At 54.1% G+C, this 25,261-nt stretch overlaps 2 protein-coding genes across 14 annotated transcripts in view; one reads left to right on the forward strand and one right to left on the reverse strand.

The window, feature by feature from the left end:
* SLC8B1 (solute carrier family 8 member B1) overlaps positions 1–9,508 on the forward strand; it is a 33,805-nt gene extending 24,297 nt beyond the window's left edge. For 4 of the 9 annotated variants that reach the window (XM_032653889.1, XM_032653892.1, XM_032653891.1 and 1 more), the window contains 5 exons: positions 590–743; positions 1,529–1,609; positions 2,746–2,810; positions 8,682–8,849; positions 9,184–9,508. In XM_032653889.1, the coding sequence (XP_032509780.1) occupies positions 590–743; positions 1,529–1,609; positions 2,746–2,810; positions 8,682–8,849; positions 9,184–9,294 (579 nt within the window). In that variant the 3' untranslated portion in view covers positions 9,295–9,508. Of the gene's footprint in view, positions 1–589; positions 744–1,528; positions 1,610–2,745; positions 2,811–5,512; positions 6,734–8,681; positions 8,850–9,183 lie in introns of those variants that run through there. The other 5 variants (XM_032653896.1, XM_032653895.1, XM_032653898.1 and 2 more) reach the window with 3 other exon arrangements.
* The window catches only part of TPCN1 (two pore segment channel 1), a 61,491-nt gene continuing 43,186 nt past the window's right edge, over positions 6,957–25,261 (reverse strand). For all 5 annotated transcript variants that reach the window (XM_032653883.1, XM_032653885.1, XM_032653888.1 and 2 more), the window contains 15 exons: positions 25,180–25,243; positions 24,095–24,139; positions 21,658–21,714; positions 21,526–21,579; positions 20,283–20,355; positions 17,987–18,094; positions 16,909–16,980; positions 16,266–16,355; positions 14,786–14,901; positions 13,993–14,039; positions 13,363–13,431; positions 13,083–13,167; positions 11,585–11,724; positions 11,310–11,390; positions 6,957–9,655 (listed from right to left, as the gene is read on the reverse strand). In XM_032653883.1, coding sequence (XP_032509774.1) covers positions 9,536–9,655; positions 11,310–11,390; positions 11,585–11,724; positions 13,083–13,167; positions 13,363–13,431; positions 13,993–14,039; positions 14,786–14,901; positions 16,266–16,355; positions 16,909–16,980; positions 17,987–18,094; positions 20,283–20,355; positions 21,526–21,579; positions 21,658–21,714; positions 24,095–24,139; positions 25,180–25,243 — 1,221 coding nt within the window. In that variant the 3' untranslated portion in view covers positions 6,957–9,535. The remainder of the gene's footprint in view (positions 9,656–11,309; positions 11,391–11,584; positions 11,725–13,082; positions 13,168–13,362; positions 13,432–13,992; positions 14,040–14,785; positions 14,902–16,265; positions 16,356–16,908; positions 16,981–17,986; positions 18,095–20,282; positions 20,356–21,525; positions 21,580–21,657; positions 21,715–24,094; positions 24,140–25,179; positions 25,244–25,261) is intronic.

The following is a 25,261-nucleotide window of genomic DNA, read 5'->3' on the forward strand; positions in this document are numbered from 1 at the left end:
CTTTTAAAAATTCTAGTTTCTATTTTCAGAAACTCTGAATGGATGTACCAGCCCAAAGGAAGTTGAATTTTCAGCCAATTGACTATTTAGAGAAATGGTCTTAGGCAGTGTTTCTTACTAGTCTCTGAAGTACTGACACATGTCCCAAGGTGGATGCACCTTGAAAACATGATGCTGAGTGAAAGAGGCCAGTCACAAAGGACCACGTATTGTGTGAGGCCATTTCTATGACATGTCTAGAATAAGCGAATCCAGAGAGACAGAAAATAGGGGAGTGATTGCCAGGGGCTGGGAGGAAGGTTGGGTGGGCTGGGAAGTGACTGATTATGGGTATGGAGTTTCTTTTTCTGGTGATGAGGTGGCATTTGGTCCATAGACTAGAAATCTGATGAAAGCTATGATGAACTCCTTTTTGACAAAATGGTAATATTGATCTAGCATTTTACTGAGCACTTAATATATGCCAGGCTCTAACTGCTTTGCATCTACTAACTCATTTTATGCTCATGACAACCTCACAGAGTAGGTACTGTTATTGTCCCATTTTATAGCTGAGGAACTAAGGCTGTGTCCCTGTTCCCTCCCCCAGCTCTTTGCTTTCCTGGGCTTCCTGACCAGCGCCCTGTGGATCAACGCAGCTGCCACGGAGGTGGTGAACACCTTACGGTCCCTGGGTGTGGTCTTCCGGCTGAGCAACACTGTCCTCGGGCTCACGCTGCTGGCCTGGGGGAACAGCATTGGAGGTGACTTGGGGCAGGGTGGGCTTCTAGAATGAGCACAGCCACCTCACTGCCTTTTGCTCCTCCAGACAGAATTGCATGTGGGTAGGGGCGTCCAGTGCATCTGCCCTCAGCAGGTGGTCAGTGCCCGTCATTTTGGAGTGACCATCATTGGGCATCTGGGTGGGGTGGCCCAGAACGTACCTGAGCCGAGAGGCTCTGTAGAAGGCCCCAGCCTCTTCCCCACTCTCTGATGCATGGACACTCAGTGGCTCCCCAGACTTCAGGCAGGACATGGAGCTCATTGCAGCCAACCAGGTGGAATGTGTCCGTGGGTATGCGACATGGGTAGGCATTCACTCATACATACAGATATCCTTCTCTAGCTAGAGCTGCCAAGTAGGGCTGGTCAGGTTGTACACTGCCCAAGAGCATCCTGACAAGGGATCAGGGGGCCCAAAGTCTAGCTCTCCTTCCACTCACCTTTTTGGGCCCCTTTTCCTAATTTGCCCCGAGGTACTGTGTGTGCTAGCAGCAGACGGGACATGGGTGAAAGATTGGTGGTGGCATGTCACACCCTCAGAGTTGCCCCTGGTGGAAAAGAGGCAGGTAGAAGGAATTAAGGAGGGAATTGTGTCTTACGGGATGATGTGGCCTCCCATAGCACCCAACCAGCTAGTGCCGGAGCCAGGCAGACCTTCATCAGTGTTTGTTGACTGAATGACTGTGGGTAGAATGAAGGAGTGAATGAACAAGGATGGCTAGGGGAAGCCCTGCACAACTCAAGGCCTTCTTGTGTTTCCACACAGATGTCTTCTCAGATCTCACGCTGGCCCGCCAGGGCTACCCGCGGATGGCATTCTCGGCCTGTTTTGGTGGCCTCATCTTCAGTATCCTTTCTGGGACTGCCCTTCCCTCAGTGCTGGGAGCCAAGGGTGTGCTCCGTGCCCCCCCCCACCCCGGATTGGCTTTCACTGGAACACCTGGGGCAGGTGATGCGGCTGCTTGAGCCTCAGCTTTTTCATCTGTGAAAATGGGGATATTGAGAGGACTGGTCTCATAGGTTGTTATAAGGATTGAATGAGGTGACAGAAGTGCTTTGCACCTGGCAAACAGCAGTGATGGCAGACATTCGTCTTGTTAGGGCAGAGGTATTATTAGTAGGTGCCCACACACTAAGCTTGTGGAAGACCCCTCCCTCTTGCTTACAGATGTCATGGTCTGTAGATGTCAGGGTTGGCAAACTTTTTCTTAAAGGGCCAGAGAGTACATATGTTAGATTTTGTGGACCATAGGATCTCTTTTGCAGCTCCTCAACTCTGCTGTTGTAATGTGAAAACAGCCATGGGCAATACATAAACAAATGGGCGTGACTGGGTCCCAATATAACTTCATTAATAAAAGCAGGCCTTGGGCCGGACTGTCCTGCAGGCTTTAATTTGCCACCCCTTGGTCTATATAGAAAAGGCAGGGTCAGGCTGCCTGGGGCTGTGAAAAAGACAGGGCTTTGAATCTCGACAGTCTTGGATGACAGTCTCGGGTGCCGGTTCCAGCGCTGCCGCACGCCAGCTGTGTGACCTGTGTGCAGCGTGCTTCCTGCTGTCTGTCACTCCCAGTGCTCGCTGTGACCCGCTCCTGGCTTTAGGGCTGTGGCTTCTCCTGACCACAGCCCTAAAGCCAGGTTGGGGTGGGAAGGACGGGGCCCTGGCTGGAGCAGTGTCCCCTAGACATGCTCTGTCACCAGTCTCCCCAGTGGACCGTGGGTTGTCACTTCACCTCACATCCCATTTCTCCATCTCACCAGGTACCAAGCGTTTCTCTCACCTCCTGCGATCCTTACAGACTGAGGCAAAATGTGCACTGGAGACTCTCTTAGAGGTGCTAAAACTGGATAAGGTCTCCTCAGACAGGGTGGCTTTTGGGGAGAGGGGGGGGCACAGCCAGAGATCAGAAAGAAAGCCAGTGGGCTGTGTGGTCGGGGTTATGGGGCGTTATGTTCTGGCAAACTTCCTGAGCTGGGCTGCAGATATCCTGGTGGGCGTGGGGCTGGGCTGCCTGCTCCAGATCTCCAGGGGCCACGTGGCAGTGGAGGTGAGTGGCCAGATGCTTCTGCAGGGACCTCCTCATAGAGCTCTCTTCTCCTCCTCCCCTCTCCTCCCCCTCCCTTTTCCCCCCTCCTCCTCCCCCTCCTCCCCCCTCCTCTCCCCTCCCTCCTCCCCTCCTCCCCCACCCCCTCTCCCTCCCCCTCCTTCTCCCTCCTCCTCCCCTCCCTTTTTCCCCTCCTCCCCTCCTTCCTCCCTCCTCCCTCTCCCTCCTCATCCCCTCCCTTTTCCCCCTTCTCCCCCCCTCCCTCCTCCCTCTCCCTCCTCCCCCCCTCCTCCCAGTCCTCCTCTTCCCCCTCCCTTCTCTGGACCGGAGACCATTCACATCTCAGTAGATGACACTGGGGAGAGGACTGGTCTACATTTGCGACATGTCTGATGTGTAGAATATCTTAAAAACATTTTGCATATGGGGTTAAAAAAGGTATTCCTTGCAAGGTCACAGAGTAATTAAGATGTAGCTTTGAGGGAAAGGGGCGGGAAGGCCCAGGATTGGGGTCTTGGTCTCATCACTGAAGTCTCTTGCTATGTGACTTTGAATGAATCAGGACTCTGAGGATCTTTGAGCCTCAGTTTCCTCACCTGTGAAATGGGGTTGATGCCCCCACCAACACCACTACCACCACCACCACCACCACCACCACCACAAGCTTCCTGGATAAGCAGACATGAGGTACGGGCCAGGCTGCCCACCACTGCCTGGGGTGAGAGAGAATGTTGGCAACAGCCCAGAAAGGGGGGATCTCCATAGATTTGGAGAAGTTCTGAAATGCACTGAACAGCAGAGTTTCTGTGGGTTCAAGGGCACCCAGGAATTTCCTGGGAGCGCATGAGACCTCCTGACCCAGGCATTCCAGGGGCTGGGGGCTGGAAACCTGCACTTTAAACATGCTCCCTGGGGACCGATGAAGCTTAGGACACTTGGAAACAGGTTTCCAACAAGGTTGAAAACTCAAACACTACTTCAGGGCAGGTAACCAAATCTTGTGAGTGACTCGGGTGGGCCTCCTGTGGCCAGATAATCCCGCTTTTCTAGAGGAGAAATCGAGATTCCTAAGTGAACTTTTCTCTTTGGAAACGGTGCGCAGGGCCAGCAGCACCCCGTGCAAGGCAGAGTCAACCTAGATTCGGGCCCCAGCTTTGCATTCCCAAGGACTTGGATTCAGAGGCCAAACCAGAGAAGGATGGAGACGGGGAGGGGATGTGGCCCAGGGGATGGTTTTAAGGCCAATCGCGTGGAAGCACTTGGAAAGTGCAGCTGAATGATGGCGTCGTTAATGGGAACAAAGTCGCCCACCTCTTTCTCCAAGAGGCAGCTAGTTGTTGAACAGATTCTTGCGGCTGACTTGTAATTAACTGGCAGCAGGGCGGCCTTTCACAGTGGCCACGCCCATAAGCAAATAGCTACTTACGCTTGAAAAGTTTGCTTTTCTAAGGGGTAAACACCCTCTGTCTGCAAATTTTGTTTATACTCTTCAGGGGTTTAATAGGTTCCTTTCATTCTCGATTTTCAGGCGGCTCCTGATAATGAGTCTTTAGGGGTTGGCCCCCTGAGGGCCCTACTTCTTTTCTCTGGCTCCTTGTGGAATGCGTGTGTGGGGGTGTGTCTGTCTGTCTGCATTCCACTGCCTTTGTGATCCTGCTTTTAATTGCATAAGACATAGGGCATCATGAGAGGTCATCATAGAAGGATGTCCGTGGCGTGTTGTTGGCTGAAAAACAGGTTGCTCTTAAACACACGTACCTATTGTATGGTCCCATTTGTGGTTTCAGAATGGATGGACAGGCCTGTATGTGCACACGTGTGCCCACACATCTGTGGGTACACGTATCATCGTATGGGGAGACAGGGTAGGGCATGAGCTTGGACTTCGGACTTGGGCTCTGTCACGTACTACAGCTGACCCTTGAACGACATGGGAATTAGAGGTGCTGAGTCCCTGACACAGTCGCAAATCTGAGTACTGCTATCTCTGCCTCAAAAGCAAAGGAATTGATAAATGACTGACGGGGGACAGGATGCCGGAAGAGTTTGCATAGAGTCACGACTCAAACCCTAGCTCTTTCGATTCCACGTACTGTGATCTCTAATTCAACACGAACTTCCCCCACCACCACCACGCTTAATTTAAAGATCGTGAAATGAAAATACAAGTACTATAGTTGTTGAAAAAAGTCCGCGTATAAGCTGACCCATGCAGTTCAAGCCAGTGCTGTTCAAGGGTCGGGTGTACTGGTTTCCTCACTGTGGACTGGTAGCTAAGGTGGGTGTAATATACCTAGCATAGCACCTAGGGTTAAGTCTTCCATATATGTTAGATAGGCGCTAACTAAATCTGAAAGGGAGAGAAGTAGGAAGAGGACAATTTCATTTCCTTTTATTCTTCTGTGTTGCTGGAGAATTTTTCAACTACTGCATGTAATATATATATGTATACATATATATGCATATTTTTATATATACATACATATCTACATATACATATGTAACCTATATGAATTAGTTTCCTGGGGCTGCCATAACAAATTACCACATACCAGGTGGCTTAAAAACATTGAACTTCAAGGTGCGGGGTGCCACCCCACTGGGCAGGCCAAAAGTTCCTCCCTGGCCCCTAACGAGGGGCCCTCAAACCTCAGTTTGACTGTCGGGCTGCAGTGACCCAGCCTCTCTCCCCGTGTTCCCCGCAGCTGGAGCCTGATGGACTGTTGGTGTGGGTCTTGGCTGGCACCCTAGGCCTCAGCCTCGTCTGTTCCCTGGTCTCGGTCCCACTGCAGTGCTTCCAGCTGAACAGAGTTTACGGCTGCTGCCTGCTTCTCTTGTACTTGACCTTCCTCCTGGTGGCCCTGCTCACTGAATTTGGAGTGATTCGCTTGAAAACTGTGTGAGTGAAGCTGTGTCGGGGTCCGCCAGGTGGTCGGGAGGTGTCGCTGCAGGCGGTGAGATGGAGGATGAAGTTTCTTCGTTCGAACCCGCTCGCCTGAGCGTGGCCAAGGCCGAGACCATGAACGGGGTGTGCGCTCGGGGTGTGCGCTCGTGGGGCTGTGCTCTCTGCCGAAGCTTCCCAGTCGCTGCTGTGTGCAGTTAGGTCAGCTAAACCTTGTTTCTGGGGCTGCGGAGGCTGGGCTTCCCTGTGGACAGAGTTCCAGGCAGCAGGTAGACTTCCTTGCGTTATCTCCAGAGCCTCTTGAAAGTTGGGGTCTGGGGCGAAGGGGATGCCTGGGTGCCTTCCAGGCTGGAAGACCCCAAAGAGTTCAGGGCTGGAGACAGTTGTGGAGGCCCAGGCCCCTCCCCACAGTCACGCCCTGTTGCCTTCCTGCTGCTTCTCTCAGGGCTGCCAAACCCGGGTTTAGGGAGTCAGGGTGACTCGGACCTGGCAGATAGAACAGCTTGTGTGCTGTGGGCCTCGGGCCGATGCGGGCTGAGTTCTAGAGCTGCGCTGTCCAACAGAAATAGAATGTGAGACTTGTACCTAATTTTGAATCTTCTAGTCGCCACGTTAATAAAGCCAAAAGAAAAAGGTGAACTTAATGATAATACATATCATCCAAACTAGCAGCCAGTGGCACTGGCCCATGAGTGGCTGCCATTTGGACAGCACAGCTCTAGACTCTGCCTCTAGAACTGGCCGCTGGCTTCAGAGGTTTCCCCAGATGCAAAACAGGAGCCGGTTGGACTGTGCCCTGTGCCTACCTCACGGGGAGCCCTGGGCTGGGGCTGCTTTGCCTGTGAGCTCCTGGGAGGGTGATGAGCGCTCCCGGGCGCCTTCCTGCTGTCAGCCAGTGACCCGCCTTTTCAATAAGCAGCTCTTCTGTTTGCTCAACGCCTTATGCCCGCAGTAAAGGGACTCAGTTGTCTTTTTTTCCAATGAAAAAATTATTAAATATTTCAAGTAAACAGAAAACAACATACAGCTGGCTGTTACTAGTTCTTCTTAACCGGGGTCAGGCTGACAAGTGGTCGGTTCCAGGGCCGAAGGCGCTTGGGCCTGACGGATCTGGACTTGGTGGCACGTCTAGGGGTGGGGCTGAGGTAGGGTCAGGAATGGGCATGGATGGGTCCTCTTCCTGTTCCCCACGATCTCAGAAGCCACCGAATGGTGCCTGGTGGAAGTCACGAGGCAGCAGCCGCGTGTACAAAGCAGAGGCTCTTTTATTAATACGCCAGAAATCCGGAGACGCGGTGGGTTTTCTAGGTAACAAATCCCCATTGTACAAAAACCTTACAGCGTCGCCCCCTCTGTCTGTACAAAATGATTGTCATGTGGTGTGGAGTAAGGCTGGGTTGGGGGAGGGAAGCAAGGAGGAGGGGCCAGATGGTGTCCCCCCGAAAGCGGGGCAGGGGCCCAGGGCCATCACAGACACTGACAGGTGGTGTGACCCAGACCCAGTCGGCGCATCTCACCTTGGTGGTGGTCAGCTGACGTGGGAGGTGAGAGGGCATCCAAGCTGGATGTCCTGGGTCCCCAGAGCTCACAGCCCTGGGTGACACCCGCTCCCTGCTCGATGGCCTGTGTACAAGTCAGAGGGTCAACTTGAGGAGGCCCCCAGTGACCCCGAAGGGGCAGCTGTCCTTAGCCTCAGTAGTGAGGGTGCCCACCAGTGGCTGGAGTCTGGTGCAACAGCACTGTTGCCACTTGGCTTTCATCCCGTTCCTGGCTAAAACTGGGCCTTTCGCAGGATGGGGTTGGGAGGCCTGGACTAGATCCCACTCTTCCTGGTACCAGCCTTCACCCTGGGGGCTGGGGGGCTGCGCTCAGTTTCCCTGGTGCCCCTCCCAGGTTTCAGCCTCCTGGGGGCAGATGCTGAGGTCGGGGGACTCAGGCCCTCCTCTGAAAGCCGCCCCTTGACTCCTGCTTCCAGAATGCCCGTTTCAATAAACAAAAGCTGAAAGGCACCCAAATATGCAAACAAAGTTACTTCTCCGGAGAGGGGAAGGGGCTCTGGCCTGGGGCTTGGTGCCGAGCTGCCTGCGATGGCCCGTGGCCCTCCAGAGATAAAAGAGGACATCTGTCTCCCGACTCCCTTGGGGAATCTCAGTGGTTCTCAGTGATTCGTTGTTTCCCTAAAAGGCTGTGCTTTAAAAACAGAAACGTCCGCCACTTCTCCCCTAGTGAGGGGCAGAGCTGTGTGGTGCTGGCCATGGGACCAGCCTGTCCAAGGCCACAGTCGAGAAGACTTGGCCGTGGAGATGGGGCACCACACCCTGGGATCAGGCCCTGCCCGGCTGGGAAGAGGATGTGGCGAGGGCGAGTTTGCCCACCCGCCTCCCTAAGTCACGGAGGCAGCGGAGGCAGCTGGAAAGCGGGGGTTGGGGCAGGATGCCCAGTGCAGGCCGCTTCCCCTGCCCCCTCCCCCCACCTGCCCCTTTCATCCCTGCTTCTGCCACCTCTGCTGCCTGCACTGAGATAGGCTCACCGCTCAGGAGAGCTGAGCCGAGGCTCCCTCTGCTCTGACCCTGCTTCTGCCGCTGCCACCACCGCTCACTGGAGCTGCCAACGCCGACAGCCTGCTATGGGTTCAAGCCCCGACTGCATCCTGATCTCAGAGAACTCTCCCAAGGTCCCTGGGGAACTCAGGAAACTGACAGGCCACCTGAACCTACTCCGGGGAGTGGAAACCTCGGGGTGAGCCGCGTCCCCAGCCCTACCTCAGTCAGGTCCACGGAGGGCGACTGCTCAAGGTGAGGGGGGAGCTGGCCAAGGAGACCACGGGTTCAGCCGCAGGGCAGCCGTGGACAGCCTGAGGTGAGCCTCCGTGCTCTTTGTTCCCGTTTCCAGCAAATGCACACACGTGAAAGGATCTGCTGTTGTCTTTAGCAGAATCCTGAATTAACCAAAATGTCTTTTTGCTTAAACAGGACGATCCCAAGGAAAAGGGATTTAAGGAGAAAGCCCATTTCAGGACCTGGTCTGGGGTGGTAGCCATCGGCCTGGCCTCTTGCCCGTCTTCTTCCTCCTACTGGGCTGTGATTCCAAAGGCCATTTTAGGAGGATTTTCAGCCACAAGCGTTGAAACCAAAAGAAGGGTAGGTGAGAAGGCTCATGGAGCTGGGATACGGCCTCTCTCGCCTCCTGGCACTGGCTGAGATCTGACCATACGGAATAACCACAGCCCTGGATCACTCGTTCCAGTAGGTGCTGGGTACTGGTCCCCCAAGGGAACGCCCAATTTCATTATTATATCTAGAGACATACCAACCCAAGGATGTGGGTTCTTTCCTTCCTAAGTGGTTTTGTCCCTAAAGCAGAACACAGACACCCCAGGATGTGGGCCACAGGGCAGGTTAGTGGGGAAGCTAGCTGTCAGCCTGGGCGGGATTCTGAAAGCAGCATCAGGAAGACGGTATGGCTCTGGCCTAGGGACGCTGGCCCACGCTGAAGGCAAGCCCTGCAGAGATCGGCAGAATCCATTCAAGTGCTCTTGTGAAGGGCCCTTCTGGAGATTTCCATGTTAATAAGAAGAGCTCCTAGTGGCCTGATCCTCCCCAAAATGAAACTGACTTCTGGGGTTAACAGGGCAAGGTGGGTACAAACCAAACCTCAACTTGTCTGCCTGTCTTTCCTTTTTCCTATATATAAATATTTGCATATTTATGAAGGTATGTGTATATATATAACATATATATATATATACACACGTTATTCTGATACATTGTAGTAAAATAATACTATTGTGTTATTGCATAGAAGAGATGGCTTTTGCAGGCTGGGCTTAGGTGATGGTCTGGGAGCGCTGGCGGCTGCCTGGAGGCTGCGGGGTGGTGGGGACCACGCAGCCGCTGAGCTGTCGTTGCTGCCGCTCCTGCTTCCGGGCGTGTTCCTCATACCACTCCTAAGGCAGAGAGCAGACAGGGTGCTGAGCGGGCCCCAGCCCTGCCCCCCAGCCTACCGGGGTCACCCAGGCTGGGCAGTGCTGTTGACCCTCCCAGACCTGCTGGGAATTCTGAATAGGACCCTAAATAGAAAAATGACAATGCAATCTTTCCCTTTTTAACTAGAGATTTGCAAACCTCCTTGTCAAGTGTGCCTGCTTTCAATGAGGCCCAGGTAGTAATAATCACCCTTTACTTGTGAACACGATCTGTGTGGTTCACAAAGGGATGTGTGCCCCCCACCCCCTCGCCAACCCCCTGTGTTATCCCTTTTGAGCTGGGTGTCCTCATTTTACACCCAGGAAACCCGAAGCTCAGAAGTTGTATGAAGCTTGAGTGCATCTCCCAACTCCCCGGTTGCTTTGCTGCCCTCCAGAATGGCTGTGAGAGCATTTTGAAAAAAACCAAACAGCTCACCCGCCTAAGACTATTATCATTATATCATCCGACATTTTCAGGGACAGACGTATTCAGGTAATTGAGAAATTTTAAATATAAACCCTATGTTTTTAAAGAGTCTGAACCACAGAACTTTAGAGCTTAAAAAATTAGAGAGATGGCCTAGTTCTGTGCCCCCTCTTTCCACAGAGGGGCAGACTGAGGCCAGGAGTGGACGGCCCAACGGCATGTCTAGTGCCGTCCCCTCCCCTCTGCTTCGTGAGGCAGGGACTGTCCCCCTCTCATAGATGGGGATGGGCTGCGTGACCTGCCCAAGGTCACGGAGCCTGGGATCAAACCCGGGTTTTATGACACCAGAGCTCATGTTGATTCCTCATCTCTGTGACTCGGAGTGCAGTGATTCGCCAGGTCTTCGCCCAGACCCCTTGTGTTTTTACAGATAAGGTGCGAGTCGCTTCAGGGGACTGCAGCCTCCCGGCCTTTTGGGCTCGGACCCTGGTCATCACTGTCCCAGGGAAACAAGGGTTTCCAGCCTGAAAACAGCAGAGTCACAGTGGCTGGCGAGGGAGCTGGGAGCCTGGGCGGATGGGTGGCCCGAAGTCCATGGCTCTGTCTGGGCTGCAGAGCGCCAGCCCACGGGGTGCTTCGCAAGCTCTTTCACTTAGCAGCCAATGTGGGAAGACGGGGAGAGTTTGCAAAAAAAATACCTGACTTTTCCCTTCTCTTAAATTAGAAAACAAAAACAGTCAAAAACCCCAAGAAAGCCAGGCGCAGCAGGCCCTTGTTCCTATCGGGCAACGTCTGGCTGGATGTGGGAAGGACCATCCTCTTTGAAGAGGCCGGTCCAGGCCAGCTCGCCAGGGCCCCCCATGCTCCCTGCTCTGCCTGGAACGTCTCCCGCCGTACGCGTTTCCTTTGCTGTTCTGGCTCAGAGGAGGAGAATGAGATGAGGTCAGTGACATATGTGGAAGAGTGGACAGGGTGGCGGCCTATGTTGGGGAATGCTTCAAGGGTTCAAGGCTGAGCCCTGAAGCCCCCCCCGCCCCCGCCGCCGACCCGAGCAGTGGTCCACTGGTAGTGGTCCCAACAGATAATCCCACAGCTCCCCACTAAGCTCCCCACACATCAAGATGGGGACCAGAGAGCGGCCTCTGCCCAGCAGCGGGAGGACCACTCCCAGGAGGATCTGGGCAGCGTGGTCGGGGGTGCTCCTACCTGAATCTCCTCTTGGTACATCTTTAGGCTCAGATCGCTTTTGGTCCTCGATCTCCGTCCCAGAAACACCAAGGTATTTTGCTAGAGAAGAACAGAAAGGCTGCAGGGACCAGCCCAAGCCAGGGTCCTGGCGCCCGGCCTCACCCCCTCTTCTGGCTTCTGCAACGGTGCCCCCCAAAAGTGTCACCAAAACTTGAGGGGATGGACAGCGGGGGAGTGTTTGCACTAAGCCACAACCCACTCCCTCCGTGGGACGAGGCCCTGTCGCTCCCCACCTCGTATCTCTCCATCTGAGAGAGGATCTTGAGCAACTGGGCGATGTCAGAGGCGGCTCCCCAGGCCTCCTGGTAGAGCTTCAGGACAGCAATCAGCTCATCTTTGGAGATTTCCTTCTCAAGGGTGATACCGCCGTCAACTGCAGGACGGGAGGGCGGCAGGGGGAAGGAGCCTGGGACTCAGAGCCCCCCGTCTGGCTTGGTTTAGCCATCCTCCCTGCTCCCTATGGAGGCCTTAAGGTTCCCTCTCCCAGCAAAACTCTGGATCAGCACGACCCCCTCCCCCCACCATCTGGAACTCACGTCCCTCCCCATCCCCTCCCTTTGCTGGGGCTGTCAGGAGCACTGGTCAGGCCACCAGCTTACAGGGACAGAGGGTTTCAGGAGGGAGTCTCTGAGCAAAAAGAAAATGATCAGGTAGTCTGAGAGAACAGAGATTTGGAAACAAGTAGTAACAGGGATGTGGCAGTTCTGATGGAGAATCTGGCAAGAATGAAGGATCATTAGCAGAAAGCGGTGCACTCTGGGAAAAGGGAAGCAAGGGGTCGCGAGCTGCAGAAGGAAGCAGTAGTCGGCTCTGGTCAACGGTATTTACACCGTTTCAATCAAGAGCCAGAGGACGAACACGGGGTTTAGAAAGGCGGAGACGATAACTAAAAGGGGGAACAGCTAAGGATGAACAGTCGGGGAGATGAGGAAGGCGGGACAGAGGGCTGCTGGGGTCACAATCAGCCTTCGATTTTTCTTGATCTCCGGCCTGTACTCTCCTGATTTTTTAAATGAGGTCACGTGCATTTTTCTGTCATTTAGTATTTGAAAAATCAATGCAAATAAGAGATCAAGAAAGCTAAGCCAGGACTTGGGTGGTGGCACAGTGGTTAAGAATCTGCCTGCCGGGCTTCCCTGGTGGCGCAGTGGTTGAGAGTCCACCTGCCGATGCGGGGGACACGGGTTCGTGCCCTGGTCCGGGAAGATCCCACATGCCATGGAGCGGCTGGGCCCGTGAGCCACGGCCACTGAGCCTGCGCGTCCGGAGCCTGTGCTCCGCAACGGGAGAGGCCACAACAGTGAGAGGCCCATGTACCGCATAAAAAAAAAAAAGAATCTGCCTGCCAAGGCAGGGGACAGGGGTTCGATCCCTGGTCCGGGAAGATCCCACATGCCGCGGAGCAACTAAGCTCGTGCTCCACAACTACTGAGCCTGCGCTCTAGAGCCCGCGAGCCACAACTCCTGAAGCCCATGTGCCTGGAGCCCGTGCTCCGCAAAAAGAGGAGCCATAGCAATGAGAAGCCCGCGCACTGCAACAAAGAGTAGCCCCCGCTCGCCACAACTACAGAGAGCCCGCGCGCAGTAACAAAGACCCAACGCGGCCAAAAATAAATAAAATTGAGGGGAAAAAAAAGAAAGCTAAGCCAGATCAGTAAGCTGAACTGCCAGAAGACTGGACAGACAGACAGATAAGCGGCAAACGCCCCTGCTCCAGCCACTTGCACAGACCTTCTGAGTCCCGGTTCTTGCGGCTGTAGTTCATGCGGAAGACGAAGGCTTCGAGAATGAAGGCGACAATGATAGTCATCACCACCTGGCCAGGCATGGAGAGGAGGAGCAGAAAGAGAGAGGAATGAGGGGGGCGTGAGCTGCTGCGGGGCCCCAGAGCCGACAGAGCCCGGTCAGACGTGTCCCCGGCCCCCTCCTCCCTGAGCTACTGCCCGATAAGCAGGGGCAGCTGGAGGCTTGGAGGATGGAGGAGGGCATTCTGTGTCCCTGGACCTCCTACCATGGTCACGATGTAGAAGATCATGAAGTAGAGGCGGCTCCAGTGGGAGGTCTGCGAGGTGATGCCTTCCTGGAGACAGAGGGAAGCAGGGAGTTCGAGCGAGATCCCGGGGTGGGGGGCCGGGTCGCTGTCTACGCAGGCTTCTCCGTGGCCCCTGCTCTCTACAGACCCTTCCTGATCGGTTGTGGAAGACGAAGGAGGGGGACCTTGCTCCCTTGGGTCTAAAAATCCCTCTGAGCTCCTAAGGCCTGGACACTCCCCCCAGGACTGATACGGCCAACCTTTGGAAGAGTTTAAGGAATGGAAAAAAACAACCAACCAACCACACTTGCCACACTGTTTCTTGATTGAAAAGTCTCCCTCACAGTGGTGGGAGCAGGACAGAGACCCAGAGGCTAACTGGCCTCTCCTGGCTGCTGGGGGATGTGTGGAAAGTAGGGACAAAAGCCACGTCCAGCAAGTGCGGAGGGGTAGGCTCTTGGGATTCAGGCCATACCGTGGTGTCCCTGCAGAACCCTGCCCCTGCGGGGGACGGGGAGAGCAATGCGCCCCAGGCTGCGTGAGGGGAGATGGGAGCTGGCCTCAGAGGATGGTGGAAGGATGCCCCCAGAAGCTGACGGAGGTCCTTACCATGATGATGTACCAGTTGTTGACAACTGTGAGCTCAAACAAGGTCACTGCCAAAGGGAAGGGAGAAACAGAAAGCATCTTGATCAGACCTGCTTTTGCAAAGTGAGTGTCAAGCGGCCTCTCTCCACCTATCCTGAGTACCACGCACTTGTCTGCCGGGGTGGCCTGTGAGCTCCCGAGAGCGCAGCCGAGGCGCTTCCTGAGCGTCCACCCCACAGGGAGTGCTGCCACCTTGGCCGGTCCCCGAAAGGGTGCATCTTTGGCCTCAGCAGCTCGTGATGGACCAGGGGTGGAGATACTGGGGAAGGAGTCCCCGGACCTTCCTTGGTGTAGATCTGGGATGTCGTGAGGGGATCCCTTCCTCTTGAGAAGCTGTGTCTGGCCTCCCGGCCTCTCCATGGAAGCCAGGAGCAGAGCTGTGTGGGCCTGGCCTGGGTAGTGCGGGACACTGTGGCTGGCTGGTGTGGCCAGGTCCCACCCTGCAACTGTGGAGCTGTGACAAGGGGGCTGGTTCCCTAGCATCGGGCTGTACCCATCTCCCAGCCAAGCATGAAGCCCTGCTGCTCCCCCAATGCTGAAAAAGTAACAGGAAACAAGCCCTGGGGTCTGGCCTGGACTGTACCCCCAAGGCTGGGCAAACCACAGGCTCCACTGGGGCCAGAGAGGACTCGAGAAAGTATGGCAAACGGCTCGGGATGGGGAGGCCTCGGGCAGCTCTGCTCCGCCCCACCTGGGACCTGCGGTGACCAAGGCAGTACCCAGGGCACGGTCCGCCTGGGCTTTCCGCACTCACCAAAGCTGTTCAGGATGTTGTCAAAATTGTTGAGATAGTAGTAGCCTTCCTCCACCACAGTCCTGTTGTCCACGGTGTGATTGAGCCAGCGGTAGGCGTCTGCCACTGTGCTCGTACTGGCCGGGGGAGACGGGGCGGGGGGACAGAGGGTTGGGCGGGAAGGTCACAAGATAACTGGTCACCTCAACAAAGTACAGAAAGTTTAAGCAAACCAAGGTCTGACTGAGGACCGTCTCTCTTGGCCCAGCCTGGTTTCCTGCCGAGCCCCCAGCTCCCTTGCCTGTCTTCCTGTCTCAAGGGGAGTCCCCAGGGTGCTGGTGGGAACGCCCAGACTTGCCCCCCATTCCACCTTCACTTGGCATTTCTCTGCCGCCAGCCAGGCCTTCTTGCTCTCAGCGGCCAGAGCCCGGCGCTCTGGGAGGGAAGACAGAGGCAGTGCCTCCTCAAACACCACCCCCAGCCCCCTGCCCCCACCAGTCTGGGATCTGCCCTGGAGGCCGGGTGCCAACGGCAGCCCTCTAGAAGGGTCCTCCCCTCCTCCGGCTTTCCCCAGCACCTGGCTGGAGTGTTCTGTTCTGTTCTAATCGGTTGCCCCTGTTCTGAGAGTTTGTTTGCTACTTTCCTGCCAACCTCTTACGGCTGATCGGCTATAATTCACGGGGATGTTTTGACAAGCCTGGTCCTCGGGCCCCCAGGGAGCTTGTTCCCAAGGCAGAGTCCTGAGCCTCTGGCCTGTGTCGGACACGCAGGGTGGGGTCTGGAGTTTGCCCTTTTAAGCAGCGGCCCTGAGGATTCTGATGTGCCCTAAGGTTTGTGACCCACTGCTACAGGCTCTGGTTCTCAGCTTAGCCTGACGCTCAAAACGGCTACCAGTGTCTCTGAGAACTTTCTTTATCAGCGTTTGAAACCATAAGGACCAATTTTAAGAGAACACTGGATGGAGAATGAATGGCAGAGCACACGGATTTCATCATGGGGGCTTAGGAGGAAAGGGAGTGATCAAAGGAGGTTGTGTCCCCCGCTCTCTATCCCTGCCCCAGAGACCTTCCCGCACGTGTCTGCCCTCATCCTAACAGGCCACCCCTAGCTGATGTGTCTGCCCAGGTCCCCAGTCACCCCCGGGGAGAAGCAGGAGGAAGCTGTGGGACTCTGGCCTCGGGCCCCAGGCTGCTCCCGGTTCTGGAGGAGCCGCCGGCGCCCAGCCCGAAGGGTGAGCTGATGGAGACCTGGCTGGAGAGTGGCTCCTAGACCCTGCCTGGGGGACAGGGGAACTTGCTCAGACATCCTCACTTGAGAGAGGACCCTCTGCTTCCAGGCCCCTCCCTTAGCTGCTGCACTGAACTCATACGCCCTGGACGCAAAGCAGAGTGATTCTCAGGGCTTCAGAGGGTGCTGTGGCCTGGGGAGGTGGGCCCCTGAGGGGTCAGAGGCCAGCGTCCCAGTCCCGGCTGCCTGGGGCAGGGGCCCGCTCCGTACTCACTTGCAGCAGTTGGGGTAGAGGATCCCACAGAAGAATTCCATGCCCACGATGGCAAAGGAGTAGTAGAAGGTGAGCAGGGTGAGGCCCAGGCTAGGGAGGAGGGTCAGAAGAGACAGGGTGATCGAGGGCCGGCGGGAGACAGCAGCTCGCCCGGCGCCCCGGCATCCTCAGACCCCTGAGCTGACCGGTGGAGACGCATGCCCCTAGCCAGGTGCACCAGCTGGACAGTGCCTGCAGGGGAGGGGCCTCGGATCCAGGTCTGGGGTAGAAAACGGCTCGAATCAGGACTCTATTACCAGACGCCCCTCTACCAGCGATTCATCCCTTACCTGTGAAGGTAGACTCACAGGTGACCCTTACCTGTGAACATAGACACAGGTGGTAAGTGAGTTGACAGCTCCCTGCCCTCCCTACTAAATATTTCAGACAGGTCAGTGGAGAAACGTGGAACCAGGGAGACCTGTGGTGGTCAAGGTCTCGGTCTCCTTGAAGAGATCTGACTCTGTCAGGCCCTCGATTTTTGTCCTTTTTGGGACAAAAAGGGACTCCCCCGCCCCCTCCCCCCGAGACCACCCAGCTGCCCACCCCGAGGGGGCACAAGCCTCACGACGCCTGGCCCTGGGGGCCAAGAGGCAGGCAGTACCTGGCCATCCGGGGCAGCAGTTCAAACATGGTGTCCAGCACGTTGCGGTAACGCTTCTTCAGTTTAAACAACCTGAGCGAGGGAAGCGGGCCCTGTCACTTACGGGTGCCGGGCGTGGCCGCAGGCCCTCCGTCCACAGCACCAGGTGGGGCGCGGCAGGCCCGGGGCCCCTCCACCACCTGAGCGCCTACTTTCCCCAGAGCCACCAGCCGGGCATCCAGCTCGGGTGACTCGCACCCCAGGCAGGGGCAGCGGGGGCGCCGGGACATCGCGGCGGGACGGGCCCTGCCCTGAAGGGAGGCAGGGCAAGACTCGTGAGCAGGCGCGGCGGAGGCTGGGTGCGGGGCGGGGCCTTGCCCGGGACGCTGCGGCAACCCTGGGACGGGAGAAGGCCGCGCCTACAGAGGAACCTGCGGTGCGGCAGCTGCTCCAGGTAAGAAAGGGGCGCCCTGTCCCTCACCTCCGCCTCTCCTCCTGGGCAGGACGGGAGGGGGCGATGGACGTGAATAGGATCGCAGCTGGATATTCTAGAGGAAAACCAGCCTTCTGAGGACACACAGAGATCTCTAACTAGTAAGGGACACCGTCCACGGATCTCTACAAATTTGTGCTGGTTTCCTACGGTGGTCCCTGGGGGAAAGCTGAGAGCAAGTGAGGGTTCTTCTTGACAAGGGACTGTGCCAGACGATCACGGCTGGCTGTGGTAGGGGCTCAAAAGTCCCTCTGGACCCTCAGAGGCCATGGCTCTCTGGTTGATGACTCTGAGCACGTGTGTTTCTGTGGCTGCAGCCGACACCAGCACAGGCCAGGTTCACTGGAGCCTTGAGCCACGTTTCTCTTCCACAGTCAGAGGCAACGGGTCCCAGGATGTGAGGAGGTGGGCACACCTGCCCAGGTGGAGACAAGGCCCCCACCATCCCCCCTCCCGCCACCCGCACTAGGTGCTCCTGCAGGGGCCACGCCACCCCTGACACCAGGCCTGTGAGCCTTCTGGCTCCTGGTCACTCCCCAGACCAGTCTCAAGGCTCTCCCCACCCTCCCCTGCCCACCACTCCCAACCCCAGCCCTGCCCTGTCACCTCAGCAGCTGGAGGGGACGCAGGACCACTATGAAATAAAAAGGCTCCATGTTGAAGGCCAGAGCCAGCAGTCCCAGGAAGGCAAATGCTGTGACGAAGAAGTCGAACCTGGGAAGGAGGAGGAGAAGCCATGGTCTGTTCGGCCCACCCCTAGCCTCCCCCACGACGGCCAGTGGCTCCTCAGCCCTGTGCCCAGCACTCCCTTCCATGGAGCCCGCACACCAACCACCGCAAAGGCAGCCACAGGCCCCGCAGTGGCCCACAGCCAGCCAGCTTCCTACCGCTATCGGGTTTCTGAGGCTGGTGTGGCTGGGCCCCAGTCACAGCACACACCTCAGGGGTCAGACATGCCTATGGACGTCCCTGGTGGCACAGTGGTTAAGAATCCGCCTGCTGGGTCTGCCTGCAGATTCAGGGGACACGGGTTCGTGCCCCGGTCCAGGAAGATCCCACATGCCGCAGAGCGGCTGGGCCCATGAGCCATGGCTGCTGACCCTGCACGTCCTGAGCCTGTGCTCCACAACAGGAGAGGCCACAACAGTGAGAGGCCTGCGTACCGCAAAAAAAAAAAAAAAAAAAAAATCCGCCTGCCGGGCTTCCCTGGTGGTGCAGTGGTTGAGAATCTGCCTGCTAATGCAGGGGACACGGGTTCGAGCCCTGGTCTGGGAAGATCCCACATGCCGCGGAGCAACTAGGCCCGTGAGCCACAACTGCTGAGCCTGCGCATCTGGAGCCTGTGCTCTGCAACAAGAGAGGCCGTGATAGTGAGAGGCCCACGCACCGCGATGAAGAGGGGCCCCCGCTTGCCACAACTAGAGAAAGCCCTGGCACAGAAATGAAGACCCAACACAGTAAAAATAAATTAATTAATAAACTCCTACCCCCAACATCTGAAAAAAAAAAAAGAATCCGCCTGCCAATGCAGGGGACGCAGGTTCGAGCCCTGGTCCGGGAATATCCCACATGCCACGGAGCAACAAATACTACGGAGCCTGCGCTCTAGAGCCCGTGAGCCACAACTACTGAGCCCGCGAGCCACAACTACTGAGCCTACACTCTAGAGCCCGTGAACCACAACTACTGAGCCTGCGTGCCTAGAGCCCGTGCTCTGCAACAAGAGAAGCCACCGCAATGAGAAGCCCATGCACCGCAATGAAGAGTAGCCCCAGCTCGCCGCAACTAGAGAAAGCCCGAGCACAGCAACGAAGACCCAACACAGCCAAATAATAAATAGATAGATAGATAAATAAGAAGCCACCTGCCAATGCAGGGGACATAGATTTGATCCCTGTTCTGGGAAGATCCCACATGCCGCGGAGCAACTAAGCCCATGCGCCACAGCTACTGAGCCTGCGCTCTAGAGCCCACGAGCCACAACTATTGAGCTTGCGCTCTAGAGCCCGTGAACCACAACTTCTGAGCCCGTGTGCCACAACTACTGAAGCCCGTGTGCCTAGAGCCTGTGCTCCACAAGAAGAGAAGCCACTGCAATGAGAAGCCCTCGCACAGCAATGAAGAGTAACTGCTGCTCGCCGCAACTAGAGAAAGCCCGTGCACAGCAATGAAGACCCAACGCAGCCAAAAATTAATTAAAAAAAAAAAATGCCTAGAAACCCCTCCTGAAGGTCCCGCACTGGTCTCATGGCAGACACGGGTTACACCAGCGACCCTGGTGAAGGCACTGAGGGGTGGGGCAGGACCACAGGGGAGTCCCACAGGGAAAGCAGGACAGAGACCCTCTCCTCCCAGATGCAAACTGCATGCCCACACGCTACTGCTCTGCCCGACTCTTCTCTACTTATTAACTTGTTTTTACTCTCACGACCCAAGACCTTGTGAGTGCAGCCCGATTTCACGGGTGAGTTAACGTTCATGGGCAGTGAGCCACCTCTCAGGGTCTCTGGAACGGGGAGAAGGGCCACCAGCTTGATGCTGACCAAGCATCAGGACCTGTGGCACTTCCTTCTCTGTGGGTGTCATGGTTTTCGTGGAGGAGAAAAGAGCTTAGTTGTCGGGGGGGGGGGGGGTGGGGTTAAGTGACTCACAGAGAGCCAGCTGGCCTAAGGACCCCAAGAGGCCGTGTCCAGGAGAGGGGCTGGTGGGGGTGGTCTGAGAGAGTAAGATGAGGGCCTGACCCTGGGGAGGCCTGGAGCCACTGGCAGAACTGTGCCAGGAGACAGGGGCCTGACCCAGCCTCGGACCTTCCCTCTGAAACTGTGCAGTGGGTGTGGATGGAGAGGACCTGTGGCTTTCATTACAGTCTCTGACGTGCGTGAGAAACATGCTCTCTACTCACAGATTCCATCCGGAGGACAAGTACTCAACAGGGCCGAGGCCGGCTACTTTCAGGAACAGCTCCACCCCGTAAACTGTAAGCAGGAAGACGCAGTTAGCAGCGGCCCTGCCACAGCCTCTGCCACCCCTGGGCTGGCTCGTTTCCTCCTCGAGACTCTCCTGAGGTCTGGTCACGTGCCCTCCAGACACCCACGTCACACCCGCACCCCTGAGAGAGTGTGGGCTCCAGGGCAGGGCCTGGCCCAGATGCTGGCCAACCGGGGCTGCCCGCTAACAAGAAGCACTCGCTCCCACTCCCTGGGAGTGGCCGCAGGCATTGTCTGTCCATCCAATAGGTATTTCCTAAGCCCTTCTCCCGTGCCAGCCATTGCACTGGGTGCTGGGTGCCCAGCCCTGAACAACACAGAGCTTAGAGTCTAGACTCAGGGGAAAGACAGCAAACTGATAATGTTAGACTGGGGGAAGAGTGTGACATTTGAAAGAAATCAGGGGCCAAGCTGGATATGATCTTGGCCTGCTTGAGGGGCAGAAGGTAGGTTGGTGTCATTGGAACATAATGAAAGAAGGAGCTGAAGAGGGAGCTCTGGAGGGGGCATCAGATCACACAAGTGACACAGTTGGGAAGAGATTCCAGGTCTTTCTGACCCCAGAGTTTGTGCACTGAATCACTATGCTACTCTGAACTCCACAGAAAAAGCCAAAGGGCTGATCAAGGCAGTAAAAGTCATGCTTTTTAGGAACAGTGAAAACAACTTAGGACACAGTGTTATTAGTTATGTCTAATGTTTAGACATAAAGTGAGAGGGCTGTCAGAGCGGTGTGGTGAGGGGATGACTGCGCCAGGGGAGGAAAACACCTGTGCAGAGGCCCAGAGGTAGGAAAGGGCAGGGGCCCTGGGAAGCGGGATGTGTTCAGGGGGGCTGCAGGTGGGGCGCAGGTGGTGGTACTGGCAAGAGATGAAGGCTGAGAGGGAGGCTGAAGGGGCCCGCACGGGAACTTGGTCTGGAGGCCAGTGGGCAATCACGAGGGAGGCTGAAGGGGCCCGCACGGGAACTTGGTCTGGAGGCCAGTGGGCAATCACCAAAGAGTTTGAAACAGGGGTGGGGTAGAATCAGACTCGATTTCTGCTCCACCCTCATCACGCTCCCCCGCTTTAGAGAAGAGCCATGAGATCTTAACCCCAAAAGAAGTTACAGCCAGTGGTTAGCAACAAGCACTTGAGCAAAGCCATGTCAGAAACTTACTGGTCAGAAAGACGAGGTAACTCCAGGGCACATGCTTGGAGAAGAAGTTCCCACCTGTAAGAAGAGAGGCAGCAGTTCAAGAGGTGGGCCAGGTGTGCCCACAGGACAGGACAGTCCCCTAGCCAGGCTCACCTTTCAGCATGAAGGTCTCCACAAGGATCCAGACCCCGTTGACTGCCACCACCAAGTCTGCAACAGACAGGCTCATAATAGAGAAAGCACAGGTGGATGTGGAAAACTACAGGTCACAGCTGCAGCCCCTGGTTAGTTTCTAGGCAGCTCTGAGATATGCAGAGAGCAGGGCTTGTAACAGATAACTTCCTGCTTAATGCTTTTACCATGAGCTAAAACAGTCAGTAGTTTCTCTTAGAAAATAGCTACAGATTTCTAAAAATCACCCACTATGTCACTACAGGGATACCAGTTAAGATGTTTCAGTAAAACCTACAAATTATTCCAAGTTGGCGTAAAAGATGGACCATATACAAAGGGTTTGAGTATTGAAAACATTTGTTTTTCCCTAGAGATCTCTCTGGTTTTTAAATGACTGCAGAAACTAGTCAGCAAAACTGCATATGCGTTTGGCCTTTCACCTAGCAATCCTACTTTTAGGGATCCATCCCAATGAGACATTAGCAAAAACACAAATGACGTATACTGAAAGCTATTCACTGAGGAACTATTTGTGATAGCAAGGAAACTAGAAACAACCTAAACGATCAATAGGAGACTGGATGAATAAACTATGATACGTTCATGAAATGGCGTACTCTCAGCTATAAAAAGGAATGAAGAACATCTCTGTATACTAATATGGTGTGGACTCTAGGATGTATTGTTAACTGAAAAAAAAGCAAGGCTGAAAAAAGTGTGTAAATTATGCTAGTTTATTTAAGGCAGGGAAATGTGCATATATGCATCTACTTATAGTTTTTTAAAAAATGGAAGGATAAACTACAATAAAAGTTACCCACTGGGGGAGGTGACAGGATAGAAACAATTCTTCCTTGAGTATACTTTCTCTTGTAGATCTGACTTGGAATCATATACATATTTTACATAATTAAAAGGCAAAATTCAATGTAAAAAGTGGCCTCTAAAAATATTTTTTCAAATGAAATAAAGAAATGTAGATGGTGACATACCCACATGGAGAAAAACTACTCCAGATGAATTTAAAACACAGTCATCTGAATCCCTGGAGTGGTGTTTCTAGCAATTATATTATTAGGGTTGTGTTGGTGTTGTTTTTTGGAGACTATTATGTGTGGACTGTGGGATAAAGCAAGTGAGGGACTGTGTCAGTGTTGTTGGGAACTAGGATTTTAAGCCTGGGAATTTAGACGTGAAAGAATGATGAGGGCTTCCCTGGTGGTGCGGTGGTTAAGAATCCACCTGCCAGTGCAGGGGACACAGGTTCGATCCCTGGCCCAGGAAGATCCCACATGTCATGGAGCAACTAAGCCCGTACGCCACAACTACTGAGCCTGCGCTCTAGAGCCCGCGTGCCACAACCACTGAAGCCCGTGTGCCCGGAGCCCATGCTCTGCAACAAGAGAACCCACGACAATGAGAAGCCCGAGCACGGCAACGAAGAGTAGCCCCCGCTCGCCCTAACTAGAGGAAGCCCGCGCACAATGACGAAGACCCAACACAGCCAAAAATAAAAACAACTAAATGTTAAAAAAAGAATGATGAAGTTAGGTAAAAACCCTATAGTCCACAATTTGAATTAAGAATATCAGGATAAACTCACAAGATAGTTTATCTTTTAAAAATCCAAAATCCTACCTCTGTCCATGGAAAGGCCTGGAAACAATAACCAACTCCAAGCAATGAGCACCTCTAGCATCTCAGATTGTGGTCTCTAAACACCATTTCCCATTAAATGGAACCAGAACTCCTTAGAAAGAGTGAATTCAATCAAGCCTCTAGATTAGTAGAAATGTCGGCATCTGTGCTGTCCAGTTGGTCATCATCAGCCACACACGGTTACTGAGTGCTTGCCCTGCGGCTATTGTGACGGGAACTGGATTTTTAAGTTTTAGTTGGTCTAAATTTAAATAGCCATATATGGCTGGTGGCTGCCACACTGAACAGCACAGCTCTAGCTATAACTACCAAATTACAGTAAATAAGCAACAGAGGAACATGCAAAATCAAGAATGAAGGACAAACAATCCTGTTCCTTCAACTAAATATTGCAAGAGGAAGAAAACAGATTGGGGGAGAAACCTACAGATTAAAACAGACTGAAGTGACATATCAACAAACCACAATCTGTGGTTCTGGAATCTGCTTCCAAAAACACCAGGTCTAGAGAAGGGGTGATGAGCTGGACTGAGGGGATCAGACAGACAAGAAAGACAGGCAATGAGATGATAACTGTTGACGCTGGTGATAGGTACGTGGATGCTCTTCACAATCCTTCCACTTTTATACGTGCTTGGAATTTTCTGTAATAAACAGCCAACATCGTAACTGCAGGATTTATCCCTTGCATCTCCACTTTCCGGAGCAGTAAGACTCAGGAGGAAAGGGACCTAGAGCTGTGATATTTCACACTTACACATGAAATACTGGAAGGCCTTGGACTTCACAAGGATATTAATTCCTATTTGAAGAGAAGACATGTTAACAGTGAAATTTTCATGTACAAGTACACGTTCCCCTACCACAGACATCATGCGTGTAAGCAACTGGGGTGTTTATGCCCAGGGGTGAAAAAGGAAGGGCCTGCTCTCAGAAGGACACCCACGCTTGTGCCCGGACCCCTGGGCAAGGGACTGGCAACATTCCCTCTGGAAAGAGGCTGAGCAACCTATAGCCGGGACAGAGCAGAACAATGCTTTGCTGGCCACTGCTGAAACTGTAAGTCTGCTCCTGGCCTAGAACCGGCACTGTTTATTTATCCCCTTGAGTAACTATCATCCCAATGGAGTGGAAAACTCGCTGAAGAATATGGAATAATAATAACAGCTGTGCTCAAAGTCCTAGCTGTGGGAGAAATAACAACATAGGACATACCATTTTAACTCTTGTTCATATGGCCCAGACCCCTGTGAGCTAACCATACCCCGTGTGGAACTTCAAAACTGGCATTAAATTCAGGGAAAACTATTAGGTAAATAATATGGGGCCCTCCGATTTTAAAATCTTCAATTTTATACAATGCAAGCATTATGTGAGGGATCAGATACACCAGCTATATATCCTGACACTGGAGGAAGGTCAAAATCCATCATTAGGTAAAGAGGCAGGTTTCAGAACAGAATATATAATGTAATCCCCACTACTGTTTTTAAAATGCACAGAAAGATAACCAGAAGGAAACACATCACAAAATTAACCGTGGTTATCTCTGCCTGGGAGACTTTCATTTTTTTTCTAATTATTTGACTTCGTATCAGTTTTCTTCAATAAATAAATATTCCACAAATTTTTTTTGGTTTGGTTTTTATGTTACTGATTTCCTTCCTAATCCAACACTATTTCCCTGCTGGGGTAATCACACTGTCTCTTTTACACACATAGACATTCCGCATGCACACACACACACACACACACACCCTCTGGACATGTTCTTTAAATGCTTATCTGTGGTCACCGGAAACCTCCATTCGTCCCCAGCTGCCATATTCAGGTCAACCGTACCTTTGAAGATGAGGAATGCTGTCCTGGGAAGCTCATCAAACCAGTGCTCTCTATTTCTCTTTGCCTGGCCAAGGAACAGGGC

The sequence above is a fragment of the Phocoena sinus genome, chromosome 14, assembly GCF_008692025.1.
Source record: "Phocoena sinus isolate mPhoSin1 chromosome 14, mPhoSin1.pri, whole genome shotgun sequence".
Classification (NCBI taxonomy): Eukaryota; Metazoa; Chordata; class Mammalia; order Artiodactyla; family Phocoenidae; genus Phocoena; species Phocoena sinus.